The sequence below is a fragment of the Lissotriton vulgaris genome, chromosome 12, assembly GCF_964263255.1.
Source record: "Lissotriton vulgaris chromosome 12, aLisVul1.2, whole genome shotgun sequence".
NCBI lineage: Eukaryota > Metazoa > Chordata > Amphibia > Caudata > Salamandridae > Lissotriton > Lissotriton vulgaris.
In genome coordinates, this window is record NC_141700.1 from 152,328,655 (window position 1) to 152,354,722 (window position 26,068).

Sequence of the window (26,068 nt, forward strand, 5' to 3'; positions counted from 1 at the left end):
ATAGTCTCTTAAGATGTTTTATTCTGCAGTCCTGCATAGACACTTAAGAGAAAATCAAAGACAAATAACGCAGCCTAAAACTACAAGGCTACATTGGCCAGCACTTCATCTTGAAGTGAAAAAGATAGCCAAATAATATTAAATTTAACACACACTTTGTTAAGTTCCACACTCAGAGAAACTCCCCTTCACAAAAATCCTTTGTAATGATAGAGAGGAAGTGTTGGACAGACAAGCCCCATAGGCTGCCATTATGTGTCTGGAAAAGGCAGTGCCTTTAGGGAACTCTCCAGAGACCCTCGGTATCCCAGGATGCACAGCCAAAGGACTTTTACTTTCAGTTCTTTTTGAAGGTGTATAAAGCCAGGCTTGTAGCATAGAGTACATTATCTCTCCATCCACTCCTATTTCTGGAGTGCCCCACCTGTCGAAGATGTTTCCTAGCACCTCTTCATTTAGAACCCACTCGTGGTTTTCTAAGACCAGCCTGCTGAGTGCGTCCGCCTGAGCATTCTGCACACCCTGCAGATGGGTAGCGGTGATCGTCAGTCCTCTGGCAAGCAGCCAGAGCCAGATCGCCTGCGCTTCTTGTGACAGTATGCGCGATCTCGAGCCCCCTTGCTTGTTGAGGTAATACATCGTGGTCGTAGTTTCCGTCTGTACAAGCAAGGAGGTAGTCCGGATGGATGGATGAGAGGCCTTCAGCGCCAAGTGAAGAGCTCAGTTCCAGAAAATGTATGTGATACGTGGATTTTGCCTGGGGCCACGTTCCTTGGATCTGTAGATGGTCTGAATGCGCTCTCCAGCCGTGGAGAGAAGCATCCGTCACGATAGTTCGAACGGGAATGTACTTGTGGAATGGAACCTCCTCGAGGAGACTCTCTGCTGAGCACCACCATCTCAGGGACTGTTGGGAGTGTAGAGACAGATGGATCCAGTCGTCCCAGCTCCCTCGTTTCTGGTCTCACTGATCCTCCAGACATTCCTTCAGCAGCAGCATGTGGAGGCGGGCATGTGGCATGAGAAAGATGCAAGAGGCCATCGACCCCAGAAGAGAAGACACCGTCCTCACTGTCGTAGATGGAATGGACATGAGAGTCTGAGCCTCCTGAAGGATCGATAAGAGTCGCTCCTCCGAAGGAGACACGCTTGCTGAGAGAGTATTGATGGAGGCTCCCAAGTACTGCAGGCACTGGACAGGAGTCGGAATGGACTTAGACATGTTGATGTGCAAACCCAACTGGTTCAACAGAATGGCCGTCCTGTTGAAGTGCAATTGCGCTTCCTGGAAGGTGGAGGCTTTGATCGACCAGTCGTCCAGGTACGGGTAGACAAACACCTTGTTCTTTCTCAAGTGAGCTGCCACCACTGCCATGCACTTTGAAAAAGTCCTGGGTGCAGACTTCAGTCCAAACGGTAGTAGGGTGTACTGATAGTGATTGGTGCAGACTAGAAAGCGCAGGAACTTCCGGTGTTTTCGTGCAATGGGCAAAAGGAAGTACGCATCCTGCAGATCTATTGCGCACAGCCAGTCTCCTCTTTGCAGCGGAGGATAAATCTGGTGCAAAGACAGCATGCAAAATTTCTCCCTGCGAATCCATTTGTTTGCTTGTCGCAAATCCAGAATGGGCCTGAACTCGTTTTTGTCCTTTTTGCGTACCAGAAAGAACCTGGAGTATAGACCCTTTCCCCTTTGAGACAGAGGGACGTCTTCTATCGCCCTTTTTCTTAACAGGGTATCGGCCTCCGCTTGAAGTTCGCGCAGCTGGTATTGCGAACGAACCGGTGGAATTGCTGGAGGAGGGCTGACAAAACGAAGACTGTATCCATTGCAAACAATATTCAGCACCCACTTGTACCGAGTCATTTTTCTCCACTCTGCCAAGTAATTTTGTATGCTTCCCCCCACCGGAGCGGGTAACGGACGAGGAGGAAGTAACTCCTCTGGGCTTAGACCCGGCCGAGCCCTTATTCGCCGAGGACTGCTGGCCGCCTCTGCCGCTTCTGGAAGGGCTGTCGCTGGTATTGCTGCTGCTGTTGGTGCTGCTGGCCAGCTTGACGACCTTGCCCACGCCTCTGGGAAGAGTACCGCCTCTAGAAAGGACGGAAGGACTTCCGCTGCTGCTTTGGTTTCTCCAAACCAACAGCCTTCAGCGTCTCAACTTCCGCCTTCATGCGGGCCATCTCCTCATCCGCATGCGTCCTAAAGAGGGTAGATCCAGAGAACGGCAAATTTGCGATCCTCTGTTGTGCCTCTGGCTTAAGAGAGGTAAGGCGCAACCATGAATGACGTGTCATGGCAGTACCCATGAGCAGCCAGGAGAGAGGCGTCTGCCGCCAAACTGATGACTTGGTTTGAGACCATCATGCCCCCGTTCAAAATCTCCTGGAAGTCCTCTCGCCTATCCCTCGGGAGGAGCTCAATGAAATGTTGCAGGAAATCCCACAAGGAGCGGTCATAGCGACCCAAGAGCGCCGATGCACTTGCCGCTTTCATTGAGGTGGCAGCCGTACTGCAGACTTATCGTCCAGCTGAGTCCATTTGACGGCTCTCCTTGTCCGGAGGGACCATAGACGAAGGGGCAGTCGAATGCGGCTTCTTAGCCGCAGTTACAATTACAGAATCCGGGACAGGATCTGACATCAAGAACGCCGGATCAGATTCTGGGGGCCTGTACTTCTTTTGAAGTCGGGATGGCGCCGACTTCACAGAGGCCAGCGTCAGAAACAGCTCCATGTCCGGTTCCTCCAGTCCTGGCACCAAAGGCAGCAAAGAACGAGAGAGATGTCTGCGTTGTAATGTTTCGAAGATGACAGAGGTGGAAGGAGTGGGCACCGTCAATGTGATCCCTAACTTTGTTGCCCTCCTCAGAAGCACATCCTGGAATGTCACAATGTTACCCACAGGCGACACTCTCGTAGAAGGAGAATCCGATAAAGTGGGAGAATACCTCCTGTCACTGGATGAGTCCGTGTATCGGGACCGTGGCCTCTCCCTCCGACGACATTGTCGTGACCTAGTCGAGGATCTACGCTCACTGCGAGAGCGATGCCTCCCTCTGCATCTTGGCCTTGGCTTTCAGGGCCTCGCAAGAACTGCCGGACCCGGAGGCTGCCTAAGTGGAAGAGGCTGAGCCGGAACCCCAGGTTGTGGCTGTGGAGGCCGGGGAGGCGGAAGCGGAGGAGGCGTAGGTGTCCTGGTCCTTGAGGGCGAATAGGTCCGTGAACAATCAGATTCCGGTGACTCACGCACTCTCCTTTTCTAACGAGCAAGCCTCGGGGAGGATGCTCTGGAGGCAGACCTCTCTGCAGATGAGTGCCAGCGTTGCCGCGACCTGGGACTCCCAGAAGAAGATGAAACACTAACCACAGAGGCACTAGACACCGTCCTGGGCCTCGACTTCCTCTTTGACGTCGATTTTTCCTTCCTCGATATCGACCTCTTAGACTTCTCATTCCTCGACGTCGATCTTCTAGACGTCGACAAACTCCTCAACATCTAATATCTACGCCTCAACGGCGATTTACCTTTCCTTGACGTCGATCTTCACGTCGCCGGCAAACGGCGGTGTCGCCTCGATGGCGAGCGCCTTCGGGACACATCACGACGTTGATGGTGTGTCAACGCCGGTGAAGTCCTCGACGTCAACCTCCTCTGAGGTCTCGACGTCTTACCCCTCGACGTTGAAAGTCGACGTTGCTTCGACCCAGAGCCCTGGGTCGAGGGGGAACATATTGTGGTCATACCATTCGACGCCGAAGCCATAGACGTTGACCAGGACCGGTGCCTTTTCTCGACTGGGGAGCCCCCCAGAGGCCGATGCATGGGCAGAGGACGATGACAGAGTCCCTCCATGCCCAGAAGTCCCAGCTGTCTCTTGATGTCTCCTCTGCTCCAGGCCTTGGAGACGAATCTTCACCATGTCACGCAGGGTCTTCCTGGAGAAAGTGACATGGGTGGAAGGGAGGCAGAGTATACATACTCTGTGGGGGTCAGACTTAGCCTTCTTCCTACCACACTCAGGGCACTTGTTGAATAAAGCTGGCATTTCGACAAGAAAGAGGTGGCAAAACTGAAAGAGGAAGACTCTTGACGTCGAGTGAAACACTCAAAACTCTGGAAAAATTTCAAAAATGTAAGTAATACACAAAAGGGTAGAGCTCAATGCTCCAGGGTCCTGCTAGCAGGAGCTGGGGAAAAGAACTGAAGGTAAAAGGCCTTTGTCTGTGCATCCTGTGATACCGAGGGTCTCTGGAGAGTTCCTTAAAGGCACGGTATTCCTTTTCCAGACACATAATAGCAGCCTATGGGGCTTGTCTGTTCAACCCTTCCTCTCTATCATTACAAAGGATTTTTGTGAAGGGGAGTTTCTCCGAGTGTGGGACTTAACACAGTGTGTTAAGTTTAATATTATTTGGCTTTCTTTTTCACTTCAAGATGAAGTGCTGGCCAATGTAGTCTTGTAGTTTTAGGCTGCATTATTTGTCTTTGATTTTCTCTTAAGTGTCTATGCAGGACTGCAGAAGAAAACAACTTAAGAGACTATTTTGATTGCTCCGGGGTCCACACACATGGGCGGGACTATTCACAAGATTATGAATATACACAGAGATCCCCTACTACAGAACACTTAGGCCCTGATTACGAGTTGCAGGAGTCTCCCTCACCGCCCATTTAAGGGCGGTGAGGGAGACCCCTGCGACTCGGGTCGTCAGATTGCCACACCCCACCCAAGCTGCCAGGGAACCACCATTCCCTGGGGGTGTAGACTTATCCACCGCCGCTGTCCCGCCAAGCATATTAGGAGTTTCCTCTCCGCCAGGGCTTTCATGACTGTTCCTCCTACTCCATGTAAACTCTGGGGGAGAGGAAACAAAGGGGGTCCTACAGGGCCCCCGGTGCCTATGCGTCCTGTGGATGAACACATGGAGTCATAACATGTGCCCCACCCCACTGTGTGTATTCACACCAGGACTTTTCAGTCCATGCAGTGCAGGAACTGTTTTTGGCATTCCCATTGCGGTGCCTGTTTTTAGAGACACTGCAGTGGGTACGCCCAAAGAAAGCCCGCCAGACAGGAGGAAACTCCTAATCTGCAAGGGTGTGGAATTCCTATAGCCCGACATATTGTTAGGGGTCAAGGGCAACAAGTTTTCATGTGTATTTTGTCCTTGGGACAAGTAGGCCCAACCCCCTGCATCACAAACACTTTGGCTGCCAGTTTCCAGTTCCACATTATTGTTCAGGGAAGGGCACTGTCTGCAGTTAATCGAATATTTGTGTCCATATGTTAATGCTGTTCAAACTTGTATTTATGGTTTATTAATTGAAAGCCTTTATTATTAGGGTGAGTGCTCTAAGTAAATGTTGTAAGCTCTGACTGCACTACCGACAGTGGTTCCAGTATAACAATGAGTGCACACGTTTTAAAAGTTTAGACATATGAGGCTATGTATAATGCTCCCAGAATGCTCTCTGATTTGATGCAAATATTTGCAGAAGCCTGAAAGCAAGAATCAGGATGCTTTGTTTTCAAAATAAAATGTTCAATATAAAAATGAAAGCAGGAAAAAACATTTAGCTAAACTACTGGAACATTTCAGGTACCATTTCTTTGCAGCAGCATTTAGTAGCATGTGGTGATGCATGCTAGTATTTTCCAAAAATATTCATAATGGAAAATCAGTGTAGCCAGTTTCAAAAAGATTATGGGAAGCAAAACTAAACAAGCATTGGCAAAGCCAGTAGGTCTGAATTGGTGGTCAGCTTTTTAGTTTTGTCTGTGTGAATTTGTTTGGCATGTTTTTTGTAAAACTATTTGTGTGGGAGCTGCCGGACCCTCACCCTTATAACAAACATTGGCAAAAGCAAAAATTGTTTTTGGTCTCAAAAAGCACACACTGCCACAGTAGTTACTGGCACTGAAAAAACTACTTTGTGCGCAGATATGCTCCATGTGAAACAGCAGAATGCTGTCACAGTGGAGCCAGCCGATAGAGAGAGAGAGAGACAGAATTTTAATAAACACAAAAGGTCCCGGTCAAAGCCAGACCAAATTAGGGGCCCAAATATTAATGAAAGTCTCAAAAGTGCACCCATGGTATATGTCCTTGATTGAAGTGCAGCTACACGGCTCTCGTGAAGTCTCAAGAATTTACAGTAGGACAAGAAACAGTAATCCTAGAAAATATTTGTGAATTGCATTTTAGCAGGAGCAAATATGCTTGTGTAGATTTGCACATGCAAAACTGAGTGTTTGCAAGTTCACTTTCCCACCAACCACTTTTTTCCCAAGTCTGGAAGAAGGTTAAAGTCTGCCATTGTCAGGAGTACATTTCCAAAAATTTTCAGTATGGAAAAATATTTGAGAAGAGTTGCTGAAAACCCTTAAAACATGCAAGTTAGTAGGTTTGTACAGACTCAAAAAGGCTTTCTAACCCTGGATCTTTTGGCTTACCACTACCTTCAGCATGTAGATCTGTGGAAACGTGGCAACATAAGGGGATTGCAAGTATTCAAACACTACTATGGTATGAGCCCTGGCATAATCAGAAAGGCTATATCGGAGCTTTTATATAATGAGATTGCTGCCATAATTTGTCGCCGTTCTTCATGGCAGTCAAGGGACAAGTGGATTTTGTTACAGGACAAGTAGGTTTATGAAGCAACTTGCCCCATTGACAAGTTGATATTTTATTAAATTCCATACCCCTGAATCTGGTAGGCGGCTGACCGCGGATTTAGAGGTGCGGTGGCAAGGCGGACCTGGCGTCGCACCGCCAAAGCCGGACCCAGGCCCTTAATTGGTAGGACCCATGTAATACCTAACTGCTTGCAAAACAGACAAGGCAAATAAATGCCACAGCAAAAAGCTAACAAAATATTATTTTGTTAGCTTTTTGCTCAGCAGAAATTGTTACAAGAGGCAGGCTAAGCTTCTCGGCACATACTCTGCAGAAGTATGTGCCGAGTACTGTAAAGTATGCAGTGGTGGGAGAGCTTGGTGAGTCTGCAGGCAACCTAGATAACCGGGATTTACTGCAGAGTGAACTGAAAGCAATCATTTGTTGCCTGACAATCTATACACAATCTGTTTCTTCAGGTACGAGAAGATTACTGCACATGACAGTAAAAGAAGAGGAGGCGCAAAGAGCCTGCCTGAGATAAAGCGAGTGGCTAAATCAACCTGACCTGCTAAAGCAAGTGTGCAAAGCTCTAACTGTTAAAAGCCAAGAGAGAAACTGTCAAGAAGTCAGTGGTCAGCTAATTTGTCTTGTGATATGGCCTAGTTGGGTCCTGTGCTGTGAGTAAAGGAATCAGATGCAAGGAACTTTAGACAACCTAAAGCAAACCGGCATTGATTCAGCTTCACACCCTTACAATGTCAAGAGTGTTTTTATCTTTGAAACAGTTATTCACACCAAACAACAATCCAACTCTTATAGGATTGACGTGAACCATCAAAACAGTTGATATTACGATCAATGCTTTTTGCAGTTGAAACAATCTCACGAAAATGCCCACCCTTTTATTGATCTCTTCCATCATTGTGCAATGAGCGCCTCACACCCTCCTTGAGGATGCAAAGAGAACTAATATTCATAACTTACTTGCTGTTAGCAGCCAAGTTATCCAGACAGGTTTTAATGTATTGGTTGTAGTAATCTATTTGTTCTTCGTAGAATGCTGTTTTGGAATTTAGACCCTGGGAAGTTTGCTTGAGTTTCACCAGTTCATTCCTGCGGTGCTGCCGGTATCGTCTCTGGTTCCGAATATCCTACAATAAGACACAGCGTTACTGCAAGTTATTAAATACATTTTGTATTTCAGATAAGGGCTTCGTTGGTCTAGAGGGCTTTGCTTTTCATGTACAGTCTAGTGTTTCCTTTGTACGAGTTCTGAATGTTATTCAGTTTGTAATTCATTGTGTTTCAATTATAATTTGTTTTCATTTGATCTTTTGCCGTGTTCTGAATGCCTGGGGGGGATCAGATTCACAATGCTTTGGTGTTTGAGCAGGTATGTGTATGAGGTTGAAGTATTCCAACAGCATAGCATAGCCAAAAAGCAACTGTACTAGACCATATTTACAAGGACTAAGGATTTAAATATGTTGACTCTGTGAAACTGTTTTGTAAGCATCTTCCAAAACCGAAGGATTTTATTGTCAGACGTCCATGTTTTAAGCTACTACCCAGAAGCCTTCTGTGGGGCACTTTACCACCATTTAAATTCAACACATTATGGACAAAACGAAAAAAAGAAAGAGGATGGGCGAGCCAGGTAGCAACTGTTGACATCTGCAGTGTTGCAAGTCGATGCAGTGAGAGGGGCCCCCATTCCAAAGGGACAGGGCTCCGTAATAGACTGTCAACGCATTTAGTGGGCCAAGTTTCAAGACCAAAGAGACAATGGAGAAGAAACTGATTGTTATCATGTGGCTTGACTGATTCTGTCAAGCAGGCCAAAATTAATGACATGTGATTGTCTTAGTTTTTTTCTCTCTCTCTCCTCTATTCGACTTAATTGTGCGATGTATTTTTAATATGTTTTATTTTAATTATGCTTTGTTGGATTTAAACAAGTCTGTATTGATTATTCACAAGGAGACATTTGGATTACATTTGTAATAGTCTTTTTAGGTCGAGCTGGAGAAAGCAATGCGAAGCATTGCGTCCAGCTCGACAACTAATGTTGCCCGCCTCCTGGGAATCTGAGACAGGGGTCGGGCACGCGCGGCGATTGGTGTCTGTGGATGGCACGTCCAGGCCGGCGCTGTGCCCATCTCCTGCCTCAGATTCCCTGAAGTGCGCAAACACACACACAGCCACACTCACGCATACACACCCACACGCATGCACACACACACGCACACACACAGCATACACGCACACACACAGCATACACACACGCACTCCCCTTAAACAGACACACGCGCACACAGACAGACACACGCACACCGACAGACACACGCACGCACACACACACACACACACAGACACACGTGTGTACACCCCCCCCCCCCCACTCACCGGGCTCTTTCCGCGTGTCCCTCCGCAGCCAGCATTCAGCGTGCAGGGTTCCAGGACATTCTCCCGGCAGTTCCTTCCTGTTTCTTTGTAGGCCCCGCCCACGTCCCAACGAAGGCTGCCGGACTTCCGCTATGCATGGTGGGTAGCATTAGCACCTCTTGTTTTTATTAGTTCCTGCTCTTTTTGTTTGTTTTGCTACTCTGTCCACTGCTTTCAGGTTCAGTCAAACTCGGATTGGAACTTTTGCTTGAGTTAGGACTTGAAAATCGTATGTAGAGTGTGCATCCAAATGGCCTCTTTGGCATACGATTGTGAGACACCGGATACCATGTCGCGGTAATTTTAGGCGACAGAGCATGAGTGGTGAGAATAACTGCTCACGCCCAGGTTCAGGCTTATGAACGTATCAGGAAGCTTCTCGTCAGGTTTCTTTTCCGGACACAGGAAACCCGACGTCGATAGTATGCGCGAAACCCAGGTGCCGCTCCTTAATGATCATCGGCACCCTTGTTAAACCCGGGGCATGACTATAAAAACTGCCCATTATTAAGCCACTTCTACATCGAGGAGGCGGAGAGGCGCATGCTGTAGGTTATAGACGGGAGCCGCCCTTGCTATTGGTGAGTCCAGAAACGCTATCACATGGAGGTCACACGGGCTTACAACGATCTCTCTAACTTTTTGAATGTGGCTTTTTATTAAGTACAGACCACATTTTGTCTTCTCTCCCAGGCACAGTGTGGCCACAGGGATCTCCTGAAAAAACCCCACCCTCCCATGGGGCAAGTCGTCCTTCTAGAAGGGTAAGACATTACATTTGAGTCTTTCCAGATTTCAATATAATCACTGAGAACTGGTATTTTCACTACTGCATCCCACAATTTAGTATGTGGATTAAAATAGTTACAGACCAAATCCTTTGATAATGTGTCAATGAATTGCACTTTTCTTTATATATCACTACAGGTCCATGGACCCAGCCTGTGGAGAGTGTTAGTGGTTACTCCCACAGAGTGGCACTACCAAATCGTTTTTGGTAAGATTGGAGCCCCTACTTAATCTGGTCCTGATGAATGCCAAGTACCCATAAGGACAAGTGGCAGAAACATGTTGACCTTTTCTAAAAATGTCACAGTGGTGACGGGATGATAGTATCCCTACTCACCACACTTTTCATTTTTTTATCCCACACAGTCTCCCTTTTGAATAAAGGTTTTATGGGTGTACTGTGATGGCCTTTTAACACTCACCTTTTTCTTTCTGGGCCCCCACTCACTTAGAAGTGCATCTCTGTCTCCAGGTGCATGCCCGTCCTCCACCAAACGAGGTTTCTGTAGGGCGAGGACTGGCAGATGATGAAGCATGACACCTGGTGGTGTGTGATGCCAGTCTATCACTTTTTGCGAGAGGCCCCATGATCATTAAGCACCTCACCCTTCTTTTGATTTGGTCTCACACTGGGAACGGTCTCTATTGTGTTTACTAGATTTGACTGGAGGCTGACCGTTCACCAGCACCCTACTGCCTCTTGTTTCCTCCTCGGGCTACTGCCTGGGAAATGTTGTGATTCCTCTTTGAGGTCCTCCCTCGTGCCCCGGATAGGCGTCCTCCTCCTGGGGATCCTGTGCCCGGGCACAGCGGCCATCTGGATCCTGGAGTCGCCTCCCTTCAACTGCTCTCAGGAGGTGAGTGTTAGCGCTTAGGTGAACATGCCTTCTGATCTTCCATAGGTTCTTCACTTGTCACCCTGGCAATGAAGTTACTAAGTAAATATACCAACCTCTGTATTTATGGCAAACGTTCCAGAACTTGGATTTCCCATCCAAGTTTTTTTTCCTCCCTCGCTCACTGCTTTACTGTGGGGTTTGCCTCATTCATTACTTTTTTGGTGGCCTTTGTCTAGGTTAATCTTCTTCTGGGGGCATTTTCACGATTCTGACCTCGTGTTGGCACCAGCGTGAACTGGAGGCTTGGTCTAATCCCCTATGTTTGTTTTCATGTGAGGAGAGCTCCTTTTACATGGGACTTTGCGTGCTCCTGTTACATGGGACTTTGCTCGCTCCTTCCTCTTCTGGATGGGGGGAGGGGGTGTTGTGAACTCGCTCCGTGTGTTTTCTGGTGATTTTGCATCCCACTCCTTGTGGGACTTTGACTACTCCCTTCTCAAGGTCTTTTGTAGCCCTGCTTCCCTACTCTTTTGGAGGGAACTTTGCCCAACTTCCTCTTCGTTGGGAACTTTTGCTCTTTACCCTGTGTTCCTAAGTGGGCTTCCCTCACCCCTTACTTTTCTGAGGTTCACTTTATATCTCTATTTGTTTACTGAAGGACTTAACTCTTTCCCTGCTTTCTAGAGGACTTTGTCTTGCTACCTACTTTGTCGAGTGATTTGGTTTGCTCTCCTCTGTTTTGGGTGGCCTGTGCCTCATTTTTCTGCGCGACCTAGGCTCACGCCCTGTTTTTTTTAAGTGCCTTTCTTTCATCCTGGACCTCTTGGAGCTTTGTCTCCCTCTCTGCTCTTCTGTGGTTCCTTTCTCTTGGTACTCCCTTGGTCCTTTGTCTCTTTCGGTTACTTCCACGATCAGCTTGGCTTTGGCCTTCCTTTGCTTTATTGGAACTTTGCCCTCTCCCTTTTTTTTCCTCCGCTATGCCCTTCTTCCTGATTTAGTGATTTACCATTCTTCATTCTTTAGAGGCTGTTTATCCAATCCATGTGTTATACCTCACTGAATCCACTTCTTGGTGCTTGCCCCTCAACTCCCCCCCCCCCACCCTTGGTGTTAGTCCTGGTTAACCTTGCACTATAAACTCCACAGAGTGCCAAGCCCCTATCATTCATCATACACCTCCACCATGGTATGTTGTGTGGTCGGTCCAAAAGCAGCTAACCAGGTCTGAAAACTGACTTTAAGCCAACAGTGATGTGCGTGAGGGTTTTGAATAATGTTCACTCTTATTGTGTTCCTTCAGACTTCTCTTAAATTTCCTTCCTTTGTGCTATGTAAACACATTGACCAAAACACTCACATGGTAGTGTGTTCTTGGTCACTGAACCTAGTGACAATTGTTCATATCTTATCTTCTAGTGTTGGGTGGCATGTCGTTTGTGTGGCATAAGGTGTGTGCTACATCTTTTTGATATTATTTGTTAGTAGAATGGTGAGATTGTTTTCTGTTACAGAGAGCTGTTTTGCTATTTCAGTTTCTTTATTTATTAGGAATTTAAAAACCAACATCACAAGAAATATCACACATAGGGGTCATAAATAGATTCAAACCCAATCTGTGGTGAAGCATAGGATAGAACAAAAAGATTACAAATGGAATGTATGATCCCAATGACTGAAAAGGTGTTGTTTTTTTAAAGGCCTTTATGAATTAGTCAGTTTAAGCATAGTGCCTATCTGTGCAAGCAGTTCAGTGTAGTGTATTTGCCCCATGACTGCAAATTTATGGTTCTCCTCTCCAATAAACGTTTCTGCCAGGAGACCATGATTGATTGATCTCCAGTGTCGTCCAGTGCTTATTGGTAGAGTGGCTACATAATATATTAATGTAGACACATTTGAAAATCAACCATCATGTATCAAAATTTTATCGATAATGCACTCTTTAGTTGATGTTACTGATTGTGCCCGAGCACTCAAATGTTTCCCACATTGGTGGATCGTGTTTCAAATTCCACCCTACTGAATTTCAGGGCGATGTGCAGGGGAAATGTATGAGACCCATGCAGAAACTCAACCAAGGGTAAACTGGTAGTATAATAAAACAGATTTACAATATAACATTGGTCAGGGTCGAATGCCTCCCTTCTGCCTGGACCTCAGGTGTTGGACTAGGTAACTGAAGATCTTAATCTGTGCCTGAATTCTTCCCTCCTTTGCAAGGGATGAAAATTCTGAGGCATATGGAAATAAAAACATGGTCTGAAGCAGGAGTCTGTTGAAATGGGGTCTTGTATCAAACTATTGGTTGAATTGGACTGTTTAGCTCTCTGTTTGGTCTTTGAAGAGGTGTGGCACCGAGGCCAGGGAGACTGATGCTGGACGCTGGGGATCACGGATCGATTCCTGGCTCCGGCGGCAGGGGTCTGCCCAGCACCATGTGACTCTAGGCAATAGCTTGCTTAATCTACCCAACGGCCCCCAGTGCCGAGATACCCCTTCGGGGGTGATTCGTGCACTATACAAGTACTGGATTTACTGCTGTGACCTCTGGATAAGACCCTACACCTGGTGGGCACTGTAGAGTGCAGTTTGAATTTGTCTGATTTAGGCTGCTGATCAGCTGCTTTTATCTCCCACACCTCATGTAAGTTGGGCATAGAATTCAGGAGGTGCGAGTGATATTGTTCAATTATCCCTCCATTCCCTCTAGAATTTCATCAGACATGACGGACGTGGTGCGTGTGCTGCCAGGGCTTCGAAGCAGGAACCCACAGGCATGTTTTCCAGCTCTTGCAAGCTGCAGAGTGTGGAAGGGGTCGTGCCATAGGGAGATGATGTGGCAGAGTTTAATATGCTTGGGGAGGAGTAAGGAAAACCAATAAATATCTCCAAACAAGATCCCCATATCACCGTTACTGCTCCCCCACCTGGACCTCACTGGAGTGAATGGAGTCGGCTCCTTATGCTCCATAGGCTATGAATATAACTTTGACAAATCTTTCTAACCACTTTATTCCTCACCTTTTGAATTCTATTAGATGAGAGACTGGATCAAGCTTTCTTTCCTGTAATAGGTCCCGCGCGCCAACAGTTGGCACCTTTGCACTCTGTGCCAGCCCGTGCCATGAAGACAGAGTTGCAGATAAGCACCAACACTGCATGCAGTCTGTCATTCTTTCCTAGGCCTTTGAAGTGGAGACATAGCTATGTTCCCAGCTATTTTTAGGCTTTGCCTATTAATCCCGCAAGGGATAATAGACAAGAGTATAGTGGGCAAACCAAGGTCTGAAACCATCGCGGATTTTGGACAGTTCGTGTGGTGCACTCGTGCGGAAAGCGCGTCCACGTCAAAGCCATCAGCCCACAGGCATCCGTTGCTTCCCCAGCGTGGGCAGTGCGCGCTCGGCCTCACTTCTCCTCCCCCCTAATTACATCCCGAAGTCTAAGAGGTTTCCCTGGCTGCTTTCCTTGTCTACGAGAGATACTTGGCTTGTGTGGAATTACGTTCGAATTGTTTCCTTTTGGATGTGTCATAAGTTTAATTAATTAGTTTTCCCTCTTACAAGCGTGTAGTAGTGTCTGCTTGAAGACATAACTGTTTAGGAGTACTAGACTTGTTTAATTGCTGTTCAGAAACTATAGCCCTTTTATTAATCCAGCTTAAGAATTTCTTGTATCCGACGTCACTCCCTGCGCCTTTAAATGTCCAAGCGAGAGAGGTACTTCGGGTGTATTTTGACAGCAGCTCTTTCTCATTCGGACCAAGACGTTCTTGGTTTCCTTCACTCAACCCATGTGAGGAAGTTAGGCTCGCTGTTTTTTTCAAAATGAGTTTATTTTTCGTGTCTAGTTTTCATAGGTTCTGTCAGTCAACCCAGTCTTGCAGCGAAGTGGGAGTGAGTGCTACTGTTCTATCGTGTCTACACACTCTACTCCCGGTGTTGAAATGTAGGCTCCTACAGCGATACACTTTAGACTGTACCTCACAATTTTTGTATGTTTTCTTTGAAACCTATTGTACCACGGTTGCCTTTGGGTACAATACCCCCGTCTCCTCTCCCATACTCTGTACATTTAGGTATATTGTGCAAAGTAGTTACGTTCTTGCTAGAAGCAGCGCGTTGTGAAAGGTGCTTGCACAAGCAGTACATTTGTCAGCCGGATTTCTGAAGTATTGCTCCGAACCGGGTTGGCTTTTTAGTGTAACATAAAAGGTATATTGTCTGAGGGCAGTAAGAAATGGCCTTTGCATCCAAATGCAGCCACAGAAATGAGCAGCGCTCATTGAAAGGCTGTGTTAATTGCCGGGGCAGCTAAATGTCCGTGCGTGGTACAAACACGCTCTCCTAATGTGCCGTGAACGCGCCTGCCCCCCCTTACCCAAAGCATGGTATCTCCTTGCGCCGATCGCGCACACGTTCCTTTGTACGTTTATCGGCAGCTTTTCTTAATGGAGCGCAAGCATTTTAAGTTTGACAGCTCCCCCTACATAACGATTGCCACCATTGGCTACCATGCAAGCCGATGATTAGCAGCAGATCTTTTTTTGCAGCACTTTGGTAGAGAAGCCTCAACCCCTTTTCCATGTCATGGGCTTTTTAATACAGTAATGACGGCGATTTTTAAACGTATTTGCAGATGACATCATAGATTTCTTCCTTCCTTACTAGGTACCTGCTTTAAAATAAAAATTAAAGAGAATGCTGAACCTTAATCCTAGTTTGAAGAAATGGACGCTCGTGGATTACATGCAGTTCATGTGCCCGTGACGCGCTTCAGACCCGCCACAGCAATGCCGAGAGCTTCACACTTCAAAAGGAATGCTCTCCCCCGCCCCATGCCTCTCTCTCACCCTTTTGCTATCTCCCCCGCCCTCCCACCTTCAGCCTCTTCCTTTGCTAGACCTGCCCTCCCTCGCCATTGGCTTTTCCTTCCGTCCCCACTCTCTGCCTTGCACTCCTCTCCCTCCCTCGCAATCCGTAGTTTTTTTGTACACTCCTAATTATGTGCAGTTACACACTAGCCTTAAGCATTCTTTTGCACAGCACCAAATCAGTTCATGCGTAGACAAACCGCACTCACTGACTTTCTTTGCTCCCACCCATTAGCATTTTATCGCGCCCGGTCACTTCATATTTTTTCTCAGATCCACGTAAACGTAAGAACACAACTCTTGTTATTATAACTCACATCAAGACACTACCCATACAGGCCACATGACCGAAACACACCGTTCAGCGCAATGTACACCACAACCAGGGAATAGTGAGAATGAAGCTGCAGTACAGTTGTAGTCATACCCGAGCATTTCTTTGAAATCTGCCCCTTCTGTGATGCTCCTCATAGGAAGCCATTGGGCTCAGCAGGCTTCAGCTCTCAGCCTCCCCCCCCCCCCGCCTCCGTACACACACTGGCATTTTTTTCCAGCTGCCAGCCGCGGGCGTGTACTTGACGGGTCTTTAAAAAGAACAATCACTTGTTAACGAGGCTTTGTTGTTTTTCACACCTTCTTGGAGCCCCAGCATCTCCACTCTGCCTGTGTCTTGAAGAATTACCCCCACCCTCCCGAAAATGTTATCCGCCCCCCCCCCCCACACCGAAATGTGGCTCTAGTTGCGCCTCTGTAGGAAGCCCTTGAGTGTGCCACACGCTCTCTTTTTCTGTTTAGTTTGATCCTTAGTTGCTTGCGGATTGCGATCTCAAACATTTGGTTGCTGCGCGCCCCCTTACCTTCCGTCCCCACTCTCTGCCTTGCACTCCTCTCCCTCCCTCGCAATCAGTTGTTTGTAACGTGGGTGGGTGTAAGCTCTCGGACCAGCCGTTGGCTACCAGTATCTTCTAGTTTGTTGGCTTTGATATTTAATTATCCAGAATTGGGCTCGATATTCGGGTTTCTTCTGGTCACTGAAGGTGCCTTGACATTAGTCACATCTGAATTGACAGGATACAGCGAGGGTATCAGCCAGTCTTGAATCCAAGTCAAATTACTATTTTTTTTTCTCGTTCGAAACAGTGCCCTTATTTGGACAATGACCGACCTTGCTACAAAACGTCTTTCGGATCCTTTCTTGTGAATTGAAACTGCACATACGTTGTGCTGTGTTTGCACTTCAGACCTCTGGTGGTGAGCTTTTTCCAGGTGCCCGAGGAGGTTGTACCATAGAGCGCTATCCTTTTCCCGTCTCTCCCCTCATGGAGACTGCCCTTCTCAGTTATGCCTGCAGTGACACAATGAAGTTAGCTCTTACCGTATGGCGGGGACTCTTCGCATGATTGTGTCGACCACAGGTTTTATATCGGCACCCGCAGAGTGTTGCGCTACCCCAGCATCACTCAGCACCACCACAGCAACACTCAGCAACCACCACCACAGCACCACTCCGCGCCACCACAGCGCCACTCAGCGCCACCACAGCGCCACCACAGCATCACTCAGCACCACCACAGCACCACTCAGCTCCACCACAGCACCACTCAGCTCCACCACAGCACCACTCCGCTCCACCACAGCACCACTCCGCTCCACCACAGCACCACTCAGCTCCACCACAGCACCACTCAGCTCCACCACAGCACCACTCAGCTCCACCACAGCACCACTCAGCTCCACCACAGCACCACTCAGCACCCCCACAGCATCACTCAGCGCCCCCACAGCATCACTCAGCGCCCCCACAGCATCACTCAGCGCCCCCACAGCATCACTCAGCGCCCCCACAGCATCACTCAGCGCCCCCACAGCATCACTCAGCGCCCCCACAGCATCACTCAGCGCCCCCACAGCATCACTCAGCGCCGCCCCAGCATCACTCAGCGCCGCCCCAGCATCACTCAGCGCCCCCCCAGCATCACTCAGCGCCGCCCCAGCATCACTCAGCGCCGCCCCAGCATCACTCAGCGCCGCCCCAGCATCACTCAGCGCCGCCCCAGCATCACTCAGCGCCGCCCCAGCATCACTCAGCGCCGCCCCAGCAACACTCAGCGCCGCCCCAGCAACACTCAGCGCCGCCCCAGCATCACTCAGCGCCACACCAGCATCACTCAGCCCCGCCCCAGCATCACTCAGCGCCGCCCCAGCATCACTCAGCGCCGCCCCAGCATCACTCAGCGCCGCCCCAGCATCACTCAGCGCCGCCCCAGCATCACTCAGCGCCGCCCCAGCATCACTCAGCGCCGCCCCAGCATCACTCAGCGCCGCCCCAGCATCACTCAGCGCCGCCCCAGCATCACTCAGCGCCGCCCCAGCATCACTCAGCGCCGCCCCAGCATCACTCAACGCCGCCCCAGCATTACTCAACGCCGCCCCAGCATTACTCAACGCCGCCCCAGCATCACTCCACGCCGCCCCAGCATCACTCAACGCCGCCCCAGCATCACTCAGCACCCACCACTGCATCACTCAGCACCCACCACCACAGCACCACTCAGCGCCACCACAGCACCACTCAGCGCCACCACAGCGCCACTCAGCGCCACCACAGCACCACTCAGCTCCACCACAGCACCACTCAGCTCCACCACAGCACCACTCAGCTCCACCACAGCACCACTCAGCTCCACCACAGCACCACTCAGCTCCACCACAGCACCACTCAGCTCCACCACAGCACCACTCAGCTCCACCACAGCACCACTCAGCTCAACCACAGCACCACTCAGCTCAACCACAGCACCACTCAGCTCAACCACAGCACCACTCAGCTCAACCACAGCACCACTCAGCTCAACCACAGCATCACTCAGCGCCCCCACAGCATCACTCAGCGCCCCCACAGCATCACTCAGCGCCGCCCCAGCATCACTCAGCGCCGCCCCAGCATCACTCAACGCCGCCCCAGCATCACTCAGCGCCGCCCCAGCATCACTCAGCGCCGCCCCAGCATCACTCAGCGCCGCCACAGCATCACTCAGCACCGCCACAGCATCACTCAGCACCGCCACAGCATCACACAAGCTTTATTACAAATGTCACAAAAAGATGTTCATATTTCACTTCTGCTCTTGGACTTTCGTCACAATAAAATACACTGAACATAATCTTCACAAAAGTTATTAACAAAAGTTTAAGCTATTGCCATTATAAATTACAATAACTTTTATTTAAGTATTAATTATTAAAATAAAATGAAAGCCATTGGTATTTGTAATAGCAATACACGTAAGTCACGTAAATACAACACATATTGCATTACAAATGCTATAGGTGTCACATTTGCAAAAGTTATAACTATCGGCATTGTAAATGACAAAGCTAATAATTTCGCTATTTTCAAAACCAACACATAAATAAAAAATTTGACATTTACAATACCAATAGCTCAATCTTTCTTAATCCGAGACCTATTGCATTGCAAATGCTTGTTTTACTGAGTTGTTCGACATCTGGCTTAATCATGATTATGGAGGGATGTATGACTATTGTGAGAGTGTATATATATGCAACCTGTGAATGAACAAGTGATTCCAAAGGGAATTATTTTTTGACCTAAAAATCGGCAGTGTTGCAACACATATTGGTTGCTTAGGCTTGGAGAATGGACACTGTTCAAAATGCGGAACCAAACCCCTGGAGATTGTAGTCCAGGCCTGGTGTAGTCCCTGTTGTTCTACAAAGTGTACCATGCACTTCTATTGCTTTCCCAGAAGACACACACTCTATAAATTGCTCTTCAAGATATCTTAAATTGAACTTAGAAGAGCTCTCATCTTCTTTAGGATGAGCAAAGAAGCGACAGAGAATACAGATTCAAACAGCCTTACTGTGCCTAAATTTGAGGAAACTGGACGTCTCCAGCCAGACATTGATATAAAGTCACCGGCTCGCAAAGAAGTAGACAATCAAATTAAGATTCTGTGGCACGTATGAGAACAGACCCAGAATATAAAAAGTAGGATCCTATTCCGTAATTGCGTGTGCTTTTTTAAAAATCATTACCCAACCCGTTGGTTTGTTTTACTTTGGCATCCTTCTTGTGGGCATGTATACGGAAAAGGAAATACGTGGCTTATGAATGAATTTTGGGGATCCTTACATAGCTTGTGGTTTAAAAAAAAAAACTTTTGTAACTTTTTTTAATTTATTGTAGCTTTTATGACCTTAAGTGCGTAGTAATGGGGGCATGGAGTTATGAACTCGATTAGGTCGGCCTTTTTAGGATAGGAATTGTGTTTAGATATTATTTTATACAGTGGTTTTATGTATTTTTATGTACTTTTATGATCTGATTTATTGAAAGATCAAATAAAGTTTTCCATGATGATGGGTGTGCATTAAAATAGGGCAACTCCAACTAGTAATCAAATTGAACTTCAACTGCACAAACAAAGGTGGAAAACCTTAAAGATATCTGCGGTGCATGCTCTGGACCAACCATAACCTAAACTAGAGGGATGCACCCAGCATGCACACTATCTGAAGAGCTCTAAACACCCTTTTATTCAAAGAGGCATCAGATTCCCACTCTACCACCTAACATTACCCTCAATTAGAACAAGCTATTGGCTTTGCCAATGTCTTTAAGCTATGTTGTAGAGCAGCGTGGGTGCTGTGCAGGACGTTGAAAAGTTATAAAAACAAAGTGTTAAGCATTTGTGTTACCTTATATATAACCAATAAGACATTACTTATTTAAACTTTGAACAAAAGTTTTGAATCCTTGTTTACTCATGTGTTAAATAATTTCCCAAAATAAAGTGTTTTCGTAATTTTGTATTTAAGACGTCTGATTTTTTGACGCTCGGTAGTGCGTTTAAGAGCTTAAAAGCGATAGGTCATGCAGGCGAGACCTAAAAACAAGTGAGGAGAATGAAAGTAAATCATTTATTATTTTATAATGTGCCAAAACGTAAAACAGGAGTGGTCAATTATAATTAGAAAGGGTGAAGGTGGTGAACAAGGTAAAGAGAACAGAAACATTTGAAAAGATCAGCTACTGTTTGTGAAACAAAGTAACAAACCATTTCGGCTTAGGGAGGCTGGAAAGCAGGATGTAAGTGGAGCTATATGAAGCACAGGAGGTGCAAAAGAGACCGGGACAGAAAATAAGCCCAGGTACCAAAATAGAAGTGGCCCATTTAGTGCATTATATGGCTAAAAGGTAGTCCACATTTACAAATTGGGGCAGTTTTGAACTTGCAAACATACTCTGTAGAAGTGTTTTCCAAGGTGTTGAAGACTGCATGGATTTGAGCTTGATGCAGATAATGTTTGTGAGAATATCATTGAAATCGCCAGTAAACATGGGCCCAGCAGAGCGTAAAACAAGCCCACACACAGTCAAAAACCAGCTCATACACCGACCAGCCAGACCATCCCCAGTGGGGGAGCAACACCGAAGGCACACAGGCTCGACCTAATGAGTACAAATATGAACTAATGGAGACAGCGAAAGTGCTCACCAAAAGTGCAACCAAATGTTAGCATTACATTTCAGGCACATTTCAATGGCGCATAATGTATCGATCGACCTCGGAAGGGTGAGGGGTGGTGGATAATGCATACATATCTCTTCAGCGGGTGAAAAAAATAGATACATATAGGTTTTATAAATAGCCGATCCTGAGAGAGGCCGGTTTTCTCCAGGTGAGGCCCGCTCTCCTGTTTCTGCAACTCCTTTCTAGTGCACGTGTCACTTTCCATGTAGCAAGCTATTTGGTTGTGTGTGCCCGTATTAACAAGAAGCGATGTAGGTTACGGGGTACACCTTTTAGTACATGAATTAATTGCACATTGGTTATTCCTGTTTTTAAAATGAAATACTGAGAAAGTTTTTTAATTATGCTAATTTTAACTCTTGTGTAATTTATATTTATTCTGTATTTGTATTCGAGGTTCTGCTGCTGTTTTTACCCTGTGATGTATTTGTATCTATGTCTTTTTTTGATTTCTAATAATCGAATAAAAGTATTTTGACGGACTGACTGAAGTAGCTGTATATAGATTGATTGGATGTATGGACAATGAAGAAGGAATCCGGAATATACGAAGGGGGACGAGAAAAAATGTAATTAAAGCATAATGAGCAATCACTGAAAAATACAGGATGCTAGGAGTTTAGCTGCATCCAATTGCCTCCATACATATTATCAACAATATTGGCAATCAGACCCTGTGGCGCCATTGAGATTTTTAAGGCAACCAGATCAGGTTACTCAAAAGTTGACTCTGAAGAAATCAAACTATACACCACCCATCATTTAAACCCAAACAAAGCAAATAAATTAAATTAAAGTCGCTGCCTTTCATGTCACTACAACGCTGGGATAATGCGCCAGCCGTCGCTTACCATTCTCACTGGGAATTAAGGAATTCCAGAAATGTTAACTCTGGGCTCTTAAACAATGTGTAGGGGAAGAGCAGAACATCTTCACCATACACGACTCTCAGGGTGCCTAAGCAGGAAGAATGCAAAACGTCTCAAAGCTTCGGGGTCGCGGCCTTGCTAAAAGCACTAAGCTGCATGCATGAAACCCTACCTAACATGCTGGCGGGTGGCGCACACACAGTACAGAGTGATTTCATTTCCACCTGCATTTTAATTTCTGAAGATGACCCAATTGCTTACGTTGTGTTTTCAAGTACAGTGATAATACACTGACATTTTTCAGGAAAAAAAAGCATTTACATTAAGCACTCTCTCTCTGTCTCCCTCATCTCTCTGCGTTGCGCCGCACTCTCTGGTAAATAAACATAGGTGTTTGTTCAGAAACGTCGCAAGAAAATGGCATTCACAAAATACAAAGCAGATGAGCTTCAGAGCTGTGTTACTCATCAAAGAGAGGGGGACAGGCATCTTTTTTATAGGGACTCATACAATAAAGATTGCTGACAGAGGCAGCACCTGTATTGCCACACTGCATTCACATGCCCTACAAAGAGAGCACGTTGCTTGATGCACTATTGCCCAGTGTAGTTGTAGAAACACAACTTTGCATTTCAGTCACTTCTATGTGTGAGCAAAGGGCATTGTTTCAGTTCTATAAAATAAAAATTAAAATGCCAACTACTTTAATACATTTTAAAGATCGGTATAACGTTAAGGCTATGATTTGAGAACAGCAGAAATAAACACACAGCAGCAAGTTGTGACTGATAATGACAGCTTGTCCTTAAACGTCCCTATAAAATGAAGATGAAACTATTTCGAGTATAATGGCTTACTTGCTTGGCTCTAGTCGGGGATCGCAATGGTTCTGCAGCTCTGAACTGTTGTGCAGCCCTTCCTTGTGCGACTGCCACTTTTCATGTCTATTTCGAAGCAACACACTCAACCAGCCCTTCCTGCTCCACTGATATTTGCTGACAACCTGCCCTTTGGCTCCACCAAGCACTGCCCTGCTGCACGTTCACAGAAAGTAAGCCCGAGATGGTGGCAAGCCAAATAGTCTAATTGATGCAATCTTTAAATAATTTGGCACAACACCTGAATAATGAGTATTGATAATAATCGCTGCCATTACCATTTTTACCCTTAGAGCCAAGTCTGCCGACTTAGTAACTGGAAAACAAGTCTGTGATGGTGGGCACATCACTTCCTCTCCTCGTACCTAAAGAACCCAGCAGAAGCAGCACAGGTCGATCCGAGCCTTGTGCACATGAGGGACAGTCTGCGGCGGCACAGGATGGGGAGCAGCAGTGCTCCGGAGCAACAGGAGAGAGGGAATGCGCGACGGGCCACAGGTAGTGACATAGTGACCAGAAAAACCAGAGAGGGAGTGCTAAAACGAAGAGGGGCCCAAGGTCCACAAGACTTATAGCCCCGTTGAACAAGTTACTTACCTTCGGTAACGATATATCTGTAAGAAACAGTAGTTAGTATTAGATTCCTTACCTTAGAATATCCCCAGGCGTCAGTCTGGATCCGGAAACTTTTGCGTAGCAGTACCCCTGCGCGTCGGTAGGCGTCGTCTGCAGGCGTCCCCTGCGGCTCCGCGTCCGTCGTTGGGGTCGTGCGCCGTGATGACGTCGCTGGAGTATATAGACGCCGCCTCCGCGCGCTGACGTCAGTTCTTTGCACACAGCTTTTCCGCGCCAGAAAACGCAGAGCCATGAGAGAACCAACACTGGTGCCATTTGAAACTAGGGCCCTGAAAGGGATGTCCCTAACCCTAGGTATCAGTTCGCAGAACGGGGAGGATGGGTGGGGCGGTAAGGAATCCTAACTACTGTTTCTTACAGATATATTGTTACCAAAGGTAAGTAACTTGTTCATCTGAAAGAAACAGGTTAGTATTAGATTCCTTACCTTAGAATAGATACCCCAGCAATACCAACCCCGGTGGTGGGTCTGCGAACCAATACAATTTTACACCAGAAAGTCCTGGAGGACAGAACGGCCAAAGAAGCCATCCCTCGGGACTGGACTGTCCAGGCAGTAGTGCCTCGCAAAAGTGTGCAGCGAGGCCCACGTAGCCGCCTGGCAAATGTCCTGCAAGGGGACTCCCCGGCCCAGGGCAGTAGTAGCTGCCGTGGCCCGAGTGGAATGGGCCCTCAGTCCAACAGGGGGCTCCTTCCGAGCCAAAGAGTAGCACGCTTTGATGCACAGAACGACCCACCGAGAGATGGTCCGTTTATGTACCGCCCGTCCTTTCTTCGCACCCACGTAGCCAACAAGCAGTTGGTCATCCACCCGGAACTGGCGTGTGCGATCCATATAGAATGAAAGCGCACGTTTTGGGTCCAGACGATGGAGCCGCTCTTCATCCTTTGAAGGATGCGGAGGCGGGAAGAAGGAGGGTAAGGTGATGGACTGCCCGATGTGAAAAGCAGAGACTACTTTGGGCAGAAAAGAAGGTCTAGTTCGTAGAACCACCTTGTCGGGATGAACGGACAAGAAAGGAGGTTTGGCAGAAAGAGCCTGGAGCTCACTCACTCTCCTGGCAGAGGTGATGGCAACCAGGAAAGCCGTCTTTAAAGTCAGGAGACGGAGAGGACAGGAATGAAGGGGCTCAAAGGGAGCACACATCAAGAAGGTTAGAATCAGGTTCAAGTCCCACTGAGGCATCACAAACGGAACAGGTGGATACATGTGTGTGATGCCCTTCAAGAATCTTGTTACAATGGGGGACTTGAACAAAGAAGGTTGATCAGGCAGCCTCAGAAAGGCCGAAAGGGCAGAAAGGTAGCCCTTGATAGTACCCAGAGCAGACCCCTGCTGGGCAAGAGAAAGAAGGAAGAGAAGAACCTCAGAAAGAGGGGCAGAGAGAGGATCCACAGCCTTTGCTGTGCACCATGCCACAAATTTATTCCACCGACAGGCGTATACCGACTTCGTGGAGGGACGCCTGGCTGCCAGAATCACATCACAGACTTCAGGAGGCAAGTCAAAAGGCCTCAACTGTCGCCGCTCAATCTCCACGCATGGAGGTGGAGGCTGGACAGGTTTGGGTGGAGGACTGTCCCCTGCTGCTGCGACAGAAGGTCCTCCTGAAGGGGCAGGCGGATCGGGGGACCGACTGACATGCTGAGTAGCTCGGGATACCAGTACCTTCGAGCCCAGTCCGGAGCCACAAGGATGACTTGGGCCCGGTCGCGCCTGATCTTCTTCAGCACTCTGGGCAGAAGTGGTATAGGCGGAAAGGCGTATAACAGACCGCAACTCCACTCGCGCCGAAAGGCGTCGCGGTGCGAGTGCCGTCTTGGAAACTCCAACGCGCAGAACTGATGACATTGCGCGTTCTCTTCTGTGGCGAATAGATCTAACCAAGGCTCTCCCCATCGCAGAAAGAGGCCTTGCACCACGTCCGAGTACAGACGCCATTCGTGATCCATCGAGCACCGACGGCTGAGTTTGTCTGCCCTGGCGTTCAGAGAACCTGCCAGGTGTTGAACCATCAGAGTCACGCCCTGACGTTCCAGCCATTGCCAGAGGCGCAGAGCCTCTTGGCAAAGGGTCCACGACCCCACCCCGCCCTGTTTGTTGCAGTACCACATGGCGGTGGTGTTGTCTGTGAAGACCTGCACTACACTCCCGCTGACAAAGGGGAGGAATGCCTTCAGTGCTAGACGAATCGCCCGCAGCTCCAACAGGTTTATATGGAGCCGGGACTCCGCCGGAGACCAGATGCCTCTTATCTCTGCCTCTCCCAAGTGGCCTCCCCAGCCCTGGAGGGACGCGTCCGTCACAACAACGTGCTCCGGTTGGGGAAGGGAGAGGGATCTGCCCCTGACCCAATCGCGGTCCGTAAGCCACCACTGCAGTTGTCTCGCAGTGCCCTCCGAGATCAAGACATGGTCGGACAAGTTGCCCTAATGCTGGGCCCACTGAAACTTCAGGTCCCACTGCAGAGCCCGCATCCGCCACCGGGCGTGATGCACCAGAAGGATGCAGGAAGCCATCAGCCCCAGCAGCCGCAGCGTCAACCTGACC

At 47.9% G+C, this 26,068-nt stretch overlaps 1 protein-coding gene across 1 annotated transcript in view; it reads right to left on the bottom strand.

Annotated features, from left to right (window-relative positions):
- IQGAP3 (IQ motif containing GTPase activating protein 3) overlaps positions 1 to 26,068 on the bottom strand; it is a 313,154-nt gene that overhangs the window by 27,419 nt on the left and 259,667 nt on the right. The window contains exon 35 of the mRNA XM_086947642.1: positions 7,612 to 7,778. Within this exon, the coding sequence (XP_086803768.1) occupies positions 7,612 to 7,778 (167 nt within the window). The remainder of the gene's footprint in view (positions 1 to 7,611; positions 7,779 to 26,068) is intronic.